This window comes from Lactuca serriola, chromosome 4 (assembly GCF_051521515.1).
Source record: "Lactuca serriola cultivar US96UC23 chromosome 4, Lser_US96UC23_V15, whole genome shotgun sequence".
Lineage (NCBI taxonomy): Eukaryota > Viridiplantae > Streptophyta > Magnoliopsida > Asterales > Asteraceae > Lactuca > Lactuca serriola.
Window position 1 is genome coordinate 107111379 of NC_136411.1, and position 11080 is coordinate 107122458.

The following is an 11080-nucleotide window of genomic DNA, read 5'->3' on the forward strand; positions in this document are numbered from 1 at the left end:
GCATGCATGCCCATAAGAAGCTCAAATGCCCTTTAAAGAGCTAAAAGAGGAGATCTAGGTTTGGAACGGGAGTTTAGCTCAATAAAGGTGGCAACCTTGAGCTTAAGGAGTTCTGAAATGCTCAGATCTGAAACCCAATCATCTTAACTACTCATAAATCGACATCAATGTCTAGAAAATGGATCAAAAATATCCCTAGCAAGCATTCAAGGAGATCTACATGATGATAAACAAAGATTCAAGCTTTATACCTCAATGGAAACTGGAATGACACGAAAAGCTCAGATCTTCTTCGCTTCTTTTTGAAAACCCCTCTTCTTTCTTCTTCTTCTAACTCCAAAATGCACCAAAATCCTTCACAAGATGAGAAATACTCCAAGAATGCTTAAAGGAAGGCTAGGGTTTAGTGAGGGAGATTCTGAGGGTGATGGAGGCTGGTTTAGGGCGCATAATGTTGTTTAAATAGGGTGCAAACCTTTGAAATTAGGGTTTCATCCAGACTGGCAGACTCGTCGAGTCCAAGAATATGGACTCGTCAAGTAGCTAACTTAAACTGCGTGCAAATCCCGTCTCTACTCGACGAGTCGGGCTACGGACTCGTCGAGTACCCCTTAAGAATTAAAGTTTTTCATTTAAATCACATACCAGAAATGGGGCGTTACAGTGCAAATATTTAAAGTTTTAAAAATATAGTAAGGAAAACATTGATAGAATCTCTAAATTCTAGCATAGTTTGGGAACATGAAGGTTACCCAACTTGCAAGGAACCGTGAAAACACCCGGATCCTTACATTTTTAGGTAATCTTTGTAACACTGCAGATACATTCTCACTTGCTTTGACAATTTCATTCCTTTTTAACTTCTTTTTAGATGTGCATAATTCCTTAAGGAATTTAGCCTACCTAGGAACTTGTTTGATGACATCAATGAGAGGAATATTTACCTTAACCTTTCTGAACATCTTCATGATTTCATTATATTCTCTCTCTCTCTCTCTCTCTTGCTCTCTCTCTCTCTCTCCCTCTCTCTCTCTCTCTCTCGCTTTGACTTGTTTAATCTTGTAGGAAAATGAGGATGAGTAACTTTCACTTCATTGGGTATTGAATTTGAGGATGCTTTTGATTTCTCATCTTCTTTCTCTAACTCCATTTCTTCATCTTCCTCTACCATGATTGGACCTACATATTCTTTACCATTCCTAAAAGTTATGGCACATGTATTATGCTTGGAATTCTTCTCAGGTTGTCCAAGTAGTTTGCCTTGTGACTCCAATTTACTCATAGAAGTGGCGAGTTGAGTCATTTGTTGCTACAAAGTCTTGATACTCGCTTTGGTCTTATTTTGAAATGATAGAGCACTTATGGCTAAACTCTTGACAATGTCTTCTAAAGACATTCTTGAACCGCTTGAACTACTTCCTTGTTGCATGTTTTGAGGTTGGAATTGAGATTGATAAGTAGGTTGAAGGGGCTGGAAGTTTGGTTGGAAATTTGATTGATGATGCATTTGATTCTAAAATGGAGGTATAGGTTGATAAGGTGGTGGCCTTAGTTGAAAATTGGTATTGGGTTAGTGCCAATTTAGGTTGCTTTTTGGCTGAAAGTTTCCTTGTTGTTGACTAGAAAATCTTATGGCTTGAACTGACTCTATATCTTCTTGTAACATCGGGCACATATCAGTGGGGTGTCCAACTTGGGTACAAATACCACAAGTTCTAACTTTTTTTGGTTATACACACTTGTCCTTATCAAGCATCATCACAACTTTAGTCAACTCGGAAAGTTGACTCTCGATTTTTGGTGTAGAATTTTCTTTCACTCCTCTTGGTGCATCACTGTACCATTCTTCTTATTGAGTTGTATGCTTGGACTCTTCTTCCATGTTCTTGATAAGAGCACTGATTTCTGTAAGGGTTTTCAGTTTATGATCCACCATGTAACACTCCAAAAATCACAATAAATTTAAAATTTTCAAAACCAACCATGAATCAATATTGTTTACAAAAAGAATCATTGCTTCAAAAGCATTATTGCAAATCAGAGTTTTCCTAAGACCCAGTGACATAAAACAGGAAGTTGTGTACGATCACACCTTTGTCTTCCCTCGATCCTATGAAGTACTTGAAACGATAAACTAAAAACTATAACTTAAAGCTTAGCGAGTTCCCCCAAAGTACCAGCATACCACATAACAACAAGCATACAATATGAGCAGCCATCCTGACTGGACCGCCTCACAGGGCCTACAACCTATTTGGACCGCTCTACGAGCCTTCGACATGACTGGACCGCCTCGGAGGGCCTACAGCCTACCCGGTCGTCCATGGGTATCTTGGCCTACAGCACAAAGCAGGACCACCTCAACCCAACACAACATGTCGACATATGCAGCAAATAAACATAAACATGGAGCCAACAAATAAAGATAATCATACGGATCTACCGAACAGCTACAAATTATCATAACACTATCCTGATTAGGAAAAATAATCTAGTGGGTCGGCATTGGTGCCTTCGACCCATGGGTACAGCAAGGAAAACTCACATCTCAGTCGGAATGCAACCCGAATAAAATTTTGCTCTGAAAATCAGCTCAACGATCACCTAACCAAAACCAATGACATAATCTTAAATACATCTCAAATACCCAAAATACCCTAGGTCAAACTTGGTCAACACTCGTGTTAAAGACTTTGTCAAAGTCAGCGAGTCAACTCAGGCCTCATACACAGGGAATACTTTAAATGTACACGGGGCATACACGAGCCTTGACCGAGATCGGGTTGTTGACATCGTACGTGCGGCGTACGTAGAGGTACACACGACGTACGTACCGAGGTCTTATTTTCCATATTAAGAGCTTAATGTGTTAAGCTCTTACGTCCAAATTTCAGATCCAAGGCCAAAATACCACTAAAAGTCATAAAGTTTCCAACTTTATGACTTTGCATCCCCATTAAGTCCTTAATACACAACATCCCAACTTCTTAACACCTTAAGACCTTCTAGAGCATACATGGGGAAGAACTAAGCATCAAGACCACATTTTTATGACTTAAGACCTGTTATATGACTCAAGACCCGTTATAGGGTCTGAAAGGACGACTCATTTGGTTAAGAGCATGTCATGCTCAAGAATCACCATGGTTGGGACCAAAAATGCCCTAAATGAAGAAATTACTAGATCTATAATAAAAGATGATCAAGCTAGGAGCTTTTTACCTCCTGGAGGTTGCTGGCAGGTAGGGAATCCCATATCCAAATTCCTTCTAAGCTCCAATGTCTCTTTACCAACTTCTTCTTCTTCAAGAATACCACCAAAACACAAAAATGAGCTCAAGAACACTCTCAAGGGGATTAGGGTTCTAGATGGACGAAATGGCAAATAGAGGCTGTAGAGGGGATGAGAAATGAAGAGTTAATGATGTTTATATATGGACTAAACCCTAAAAATTAGGGTTTGAGGATCCTTCACATACACCATGCGGTTTTGATCGTGGTTTAGTTGCTCTCTCTCTCTCTCTCTCTCTCTCTCTCTCTCTCTCTCTCTCTCTCTCTCTCTCTCTCTCTCTCTCTCTCTCTCTGTGTGTGTGTGTGTGTACCACCGCCCCTTGCCCATGGTTTCAAAATGGTTGCCACACTTCGGAGGTGAGGTGGAGATAAGGTAGAGTTTTGCCATGGCATGCTCCATCCTTATGGTCATTTCGACCACCTACAATCATGACACATAGTTTTTCAAGTTTTCCGATAATATTGTCTACTACATGCTATAGGTCTTTAGCTTTGCGACCCCACGATTAGGATTTGATTGTGGCACATATTTAATGTTATTCAACATCAAGATGTTAATGTGCTCTGATACAAACCGACACGGAATGAAAATAAAGAATAAGAATTGTTCAAGGAATTCCAAGATGATCATTAAAGCTTGTATTCAACTCTTCAATTATGACTAAGCTAAAGCTGACAAGCATTCCTTATATTTTTTAAAGAAAAAAAAAGTAGTGCAATCTATTCAAATTAAATAAATAATAGATCATGTACTTAACAGAACTCCTTGATTTCACATGATGAACCATTAAAGCATAATCAAATCAAATTATAGAATATTGCAAATTTAGGAGAAATCAAAATTAGTGGTCAAAACAACTAAATTCAAGGCTGATGGGTGGGTTAACCATCTTCGGGGGTTTGTCGAGATTGGAGCTCTTCCCATCCATGTAAAGTAGTCACCGAAGGAAAACTCCTAATTGATTTAAAAAGTAGTGCCTCTTTTAGTTTCCTTTATCCTTGTTCCATTGATCCATGAAGACTCTCCTAACTTTTTTATATGATTTCCATCAACAACTTATACAAACTCAGACATTATTAGTCATTAGACCTCCAAATGTCGGCAAGGTTTCATTTCTGGGTACTATTCAATTATGCACCATACACAAACATGAGCTAAAAATCCTAATGCGGTCAAGTTTTTTAGATCAATTGACTTAACACCTTATATATATATATATATATATATATATATATATATATATATATATATATATATATATATATATATATATATATATATATATATATATATATATATATATATATATATATATATATATATATATATATATATATATATATATATATTAAAATCCCATGCCTTGAAAGGGATGCAACATAAAAGCGTTAGGGTGGTCAGCAGCAAAGTTTACTAAGTATTTTTTAAAATTACTTGTTTTTCTTTTATTTTATATGTGTTTCATTTTGTCATTTATTTACAACTACTACTGACATACAACATAAAGTATATTTCACGATCAAGCATCATCAATCAGATATAAAACTTCCAACAAATTACAATACCCTACTAACTTTGATCTTTTCTATTACAGCATCACTTTCTTAAAAGTATGCAAAGAAATTGATATGGGAAATTAAAACAATATAAGCAAATTTCATCCATGCAAGTAAAGTAAACAGCATCTCAACTCCACTTGTTAATCTAGTTTAATCATCATGTACATATATGGCTGCTAATCATATCATATCTGCCTACTACCCCTAACACTTTGAGATTTCGTAGAATTCTAGGATTCAAATCATCAAAATATAAATTGTGCTAATGGAAGCCTTCTCTTCTAGACCTCAGCAGTGAATCTTCCGCTACAAGTACAAAAAATTTCTCAAACATTATTATAGCTCACTCTAATAAAATCTTCGTTTTCATACACCTAAATGAAAATGAACCTACAAATCTCTTATTAATACTTTGTATTTTACTGCATATTCCTTCAATCTACTTGATAAACTTGTTTAATACTTTTATACTTGTTTTTTTAATAGAAAAGGCCAACAAAAAATATAATGGTCCTTACCATGGCTATCATCATTGTCATCCCGATCTCCAGATTGGGTGGTGAAAAATGGGGTAAGGTAGTTCCTGTCTAATGCACGGAAAGATGCAGCACTGCTTCAAACAATTAAATAAAAAACATTAGGAAAAATTAAGAATAAAAATTAAAAAATAAAAGGTGGGGCCCACAACCACGACCTTCTGTGAAATTCTTTAAGTCTCATCTTTAGTCTGTTTCCGGATGATGGCTCTCCATCAAATGGAGCCACGTAGCCATTATTAGCTTCAAAGCTCTGGACCAAAATCAAATTATAATCTTATTCAATCATCACTATATATTTAATACAGTAGCTAATAGGAAGAAATATATATATATATATATATATATATATATATTTGAGTTGAGTTGAGTTGAGTTGAGTTGAGTTTGGTTGATATAAAAAAAAAGAAGGAATACTCACATCAGTCAAGTGGCCATCATGGGTATCTCCTCCTATAACTTGTAAAGCTTCGAGCATAGTACCTGTTGAGCCTCCAATAAGCAACACCTGCATTTTCAATTACCATGTGAGAAGCATATCTAACTATCTACAAGCGATACATGATTATGAATTGTAAAATATTGTGAAAGCCTTTTTTCCCTGACTTTCTCTATTAAGTTCTTTTTTGTTCTGTATGAAGTCAAAGAAACACCCATATAGCTTACCAGGTTAAGTCCTGCCCTTATTAGTTCAAAAACAAGTAACACTTGATTTAGAATAATCTAGTTTTCTATTTTATGAGCCCTAATAACAATTTAATCCAAAGAGATGCTACAAAGTAATCAATACTTAAAAAGCTAAGTCAAAAAACAATTGAAAGGAAAAGTGTTAATAGATGGCCACCAGACAAGGAAAGATGAACACATTATAATAGAAAGAATTGAAAGTAGAATATTACAATAAACAAAGAAAAGAAAGTGGGAAACTATTTCTTGCATTTATACCTTGATATAATTTAATATATGAAATTAAATTAAAATGAGTTGCCTACCGTTAAAACAACTATTGCAGTGGTTGCAGTAAATATGGTCTGACCATGTCCTTCTGGGAGATCATGAACTGATTGCAAAGCAAGTGCAAAAGCCATTGCCCCTCTAAGTCCTGATTCATCATATTATAATATACATAAATAAAATATAAATAAATATTCGTAATAATTCAGTAAAATAAAAATCTTATACAACTTTTTCTATGCTTACCACTGTACCAAAGTGCTTTCTGGTGTTTTACAGGTATTTGTCGTTGTGCAGGTCGAACCAAATTCAACAAATATGCACAAGTGAAGACATTTGCAGCCCTTCACAACATAAAAAACAGTTAATTATTTTACTATTTTATAGCATTGAAACTATTTACATCATAAAGCTAAAGCTGTTTCCAGATAAAATTTTAATTCTGTATTTTGCCCATTTAAATCCTAAGAGATTCCTTGAGGCATACCTTGCTAATCCGATGAATATCTGGGGCAATCAAGGAGTGAGTTAAGAAAAAAAATACTTCATTATTCATAATACATATTCTAATTATAAATTAAAGTTGATCATTGTATTTGTATATTTATATTTATAATGTGCTATTAATATCAAATAATGATGTTTTTAACTGTATTGCAGATTGTTAAAGAGATTTTGATCATAATGACACATCTTGACAAACAACTCAAGGATACAATAGAAAAGAAGATGAATCCCACGTGGGACCAGCTATGCTGTTCCATAGCAATATCAAAACCCATATATATGAATCTGCACAAAAACCAACAAAAATAAATAGTTACAAACAAATTAAACATTGATAACAGAAATAAAACAGGCTTCCTTACACAAATGTCTCAGCTAAAGATGATATCAAGTGGAAAAAAGCAGACACAAATCTTTGAGAATTTTCTGATAAGTTTGAGAAGGAATAATGCTTCATAACCTACCCCCATAAACAAAAAAAAGACACCAATATATTCACTTAAAAAAAAAGAACAGATAATTGCAGCTAAAACCATATGTATATATATACTAACCATCCCAGTGAACAGAATTGACACAATACCAGAGAGACCAAGACCTTCTGCTAACATGTACCTAAAATTGATATCATTAAAAGAGTAAAACATTCTGTAAATGCAATTAGGGTTTAGGGTTTAGGGTTTAGGGAGCTCACGAGAAGTATGGAAAAAGAACAAACAGACAGCATTCCAAGTTCTGTAGGCTGAGAATCATGAATTATATGTTCCATAGTCAGTATGAGTGTAATAAGATGAGACAGTTTTTTTAGATTGAGTTATCTAAGAAAAGTAAACAACTTACTTATCAATGTCCAAACCTGCATACTTGAATAGGTTTCCTGCAGTTAAGGTTTATACTTTATAACAAACAAGACAAATTTGTACCTAGTATTTACAATAACAATCACTATTAAAGGATATCAAAGCTGATGTGAACCCAACTCCAACACCTGTCACACAAGAATAAAACTATCTGAGTAACTCAATGAATCAAAAGCAATACTGAAAAATAATACACAATGATAATAGATGATATTATATATTATATGTGCGTGTTTCTTTTGGACTTAATGTGGAAAGAACAACATAAAGGTGAAAGTCAGAGAAATGAGGTCTTCCCTATTAAGCTCCTGACTTTTTAGAAATTTGCAGAAAAAAATCAGAAAACCACAAATGTCATATAAAATATCGAGTTATTTTAAGGTGTTTATAGTTTCCATTACACTCCAATTAGTTGTTTCATCAGATATAAATTTCTGGAATGTTTTTTGCTATTATATATTATGAAATTCAACAAATATCTTTTCCATGCTTTCATAGATGACTTCAACAAGTCTACACACTCGATTGCTGTATTTATTACTTTATAGAAAACCAAATACTCAAAAATCAGGAAAAAAAAAAGGAAAAACAAACTGGTTGAACCCAAAATCCAAAAAACCAGAACCCAATAAAACTGTTCTTTTAAGGCTGGAAACCATCAAGAACAAGATATTAAAGTTTGGCATTTTCTTACCACAGAAGGTCAATAGCATATGTAATAAATTCAAATTTATTTGCAGAAAAAAAAAACAAAAGCATAAGCCGACATTAAACTGACCTGCTGACATGGAACCAACAAAAGTCTCAAGAAACCTCACGACTATCAAAAAGAAATTTTGCTCAGATGAATTACTCCTCACCAATGACATTGTCCTAAAAAATGAATTCTATAAGTTTATGTATTCAAGTTTTCTTATTGCATAATATAAATGTGTCTCAACGTATATCGAGGCTGCTTAAGGGGACAAACAGGACTGACTAATGTCCACCCATTTAAGTGGAACAAGGGAAGACATGGATCTTTCATATGTGCAAAAGACATAAATGCCCTTTTCATCCTCATCATCAAAAAAAGCCCTAGAAGTATATCCTGTCCTGTGTATCAAATATTGTCAGAAAGTAGAACTGGAGTAATGCAAACCTGTATAGGGAAATTGCCATCTTTGAAGTTGAGCAAAATATAAAAGAACATAGACCAAAGAAAAAAAAACATGATATAAGTATAAATATCTACAAATAATATGGGAATGGGATAACTAAAATCAAGATAAAACTTACCGCATCATTTAAAACCGATTCACCAAAAACCAATGCATAAAGATTCATGTCTGAGCCAAGCTCCTACAGTTTTCATAGCAAATAATGACCATAAATTCACATTAAGATATAAGAATGGAAATACAAAAAGGAACTTTTGGTCTTTCTTACCAAAAGCAGATGAATAATCAACCCAATTATACATTGTACTTTCAAAAAAAAAAACTTCTTATTAAGGCCTTGTACTTTCTATTACAGCATTGTGCTTCCATTTTTTTTATTAAGTCCTTGTTCTATGAATAATCCATCCAGTTGTAACTTTGTACTTTTAGTTAGGTCTACAAAACATCATGTATGTACCTTTTCAAGTGCTTATGGAAAGATTAAATATAGATATATCCAATTTTCCCCTAAATACGCTATCAACTGAATTAAAAACAAATCAAGCAGATCAATACACATACGGTAGTGGAAAATAATGAAAAAAGGAATTCACTCTACACCAAATTCAACCTGAAAAATGGAGAGAACAGTGACAGGATCTGTTGCTGAAATAAGAGCACCAAACATCAGACATTCAACCAATGGAAGTCTGTACATGAGATACATTACACCACCAAGGTACCTGTAAGATCAAGCATGAAAGCAGTCTGAATTTATTGAGGCAGTTAACATAAGTTTATGTTCATCAACATTATTTTACTGATAAAAAGGAATACTCACACCAAAAGACCTGTAACAATTGAAGCAATAAAAGTTCCCAATATTGCAAATGTCACAATGGCTCCAAAGTTTGAAAAGAATGGTTTCTGAAAAAAAAAAAGCCAACAGTTACTATATGTAATAACAGAATGTGGGGCTTAGACAACAATCATAATAACTTACAGGTGCCAAACTGAATCCTGATTGGGTACACATGAATGGTCAAGGAAATAACTAGACAACCCCTTTTGATTAATAAAACAGATGATAAAGAATAATAAATCATTAAGGAGATTGATGAAGGATATAATATGATGGGGGGCAACAAAAAGAGGAAGAAGAACTCCTCATGGAAATTAAACCAGGCCCTGAAGTAGAAAGGGAAGAAGGTAAATCGAACTGCAACAGTTAGTTGTACTATGTTCAACAAACTAAGAGAGGTACCATGAAGCTAAAAAGCATTCAAGAACCTGATACTAGTTTCGGTATTTGAGATATTCGCAAGTCCACCAACGATTAACCCTGTCAAAACCAACGTGAAATCATGATCATCATCGCATAGATGACTCTGGAACTAAGAAGAAACTCAAGTTTGTACGAAATCACAGGGAAATTGTTGAAGATACAAGAAAGGCAATAAAATCAAAGAAATTGAACTAAAGCAGGATGAGTATAAAAGGAATACGGGATTATATGAGCATGGTTTACCGATCAAAAGGGAGGCGCTTGCTTCAGGAAGATAATAGAATCTATGACGCCGCAAGACATGTCCAAGAATGAATGAAAGGACGAGCATCATTATCTGAAGAAGAATGCCTACCCCTGCCGCCTGTTGATCCTTACCTGGACTTCCGCCATGCGGACCAGCAGGAGATATTTGCAAGTCAGGCATGGTGGTGGGATTATTCCAGTTCCCTTCCTGCATGATACTTGATCGCAATCTCAATCTCAATCTCAATCTCAATCTCAATTTCAAACTCACACTATAAACTATGAGCGATGATACGATGTTTGATCCTTTAGCCCTCGAGAATAAAACTGACCCTTTCCCTTTCCCCAACTACATAAAGTGATCTAATCTCCAGAAATTCCTAATTTAGTCCCGGTCCTGTTGCGCTCTAATTAGATAGGAAATTTTGAGAAACTATGCCCTAGAACGTATTTTACATTCAAAATATATTGTAGAAATTCGTACTTTAAAAAATATTTATATTTTCTTTTAGCTATCTTCGGGCTTCGCCAACATATGTCTCATGTGGAGTATCGCACTATCCTTAAATACCGGCTCATGATTCCTATATTTCCAGCTGACGAGATATGTCTTGTGTGCTGTAAGGCATGTTTGGACTCTTTTGGAGAGCATGTGATTCATTGTAAAGAACTCTTTGGGTTCAAATATCGACATATTATGAT

General features: G+C 34.7%; 1 protein-coding gene across 1 annotated transcript; it reads right to left on the reverse strand.

The window, feature by feature from the left end:
* Nucleotides 1–4803: 4803 nt before the first annotated feature.
* Nucleotides 4804–10804, reverse strand: NHX6 (Na+/H+ antiporter 6). The gene is made up of 22 exons (XM_079039647.1): nt 10376–10804; nt 10138–10189; nt 9976–10035; nt 9851–9875; nt 9689–9774; nt 9479–9590; nt 8987–9049; nt 8850–8869; nt 8487–8581; nt 7808–7836; nt 7689–7720; nt 7543–7590; nt 7403–7463; nt 7211–7308; nt 7058–7133; nt 6829–6848; nt 6588–6685; nt 6380–6489; nt 5809–5895; nt 5546–5640; nt 5370–5461; nt 4804–5157 (listed from the first exon to the last, which is right to left on the reverse strand). Exons 1-22 carry the CDS (start codon nt 10590–10592, stop codon nt 5114–5116), a joined length of 1620 nt encoding a protein of 539 aa, XP_078895773.1. The 5' UTR covers nt 10593–10804; the 3' UTR covers nt 4804–5113.
* Nucleotides 10805–11080: the final 276 nt, after the last annotated feature.

Bases quoted from the DNA above. Each gene is read 5' to 3' on its own strand.
- NHX6 (XM_079039647.1), bottom strand. From the start codon at position 10,592: ATGCAGGAAGGGAACTGGAATAATCCCACCACCATGCCTGACTTGCAA. The intron at 6,686-6,828 runs GTATGCCTCAAG...TATGTTGTGAAG, and splicing joins ATATTCATCGGATTAGCAAG to GGCTGCAAATGTCTTCACTT. The intron at 6,490-6,587 runs GTAAGCATAGAA...ATGATGAATCAG, and splicing joins GAAAGCACTTTGGTACAGTG to GACTTAGAGGGGCAATGGCT.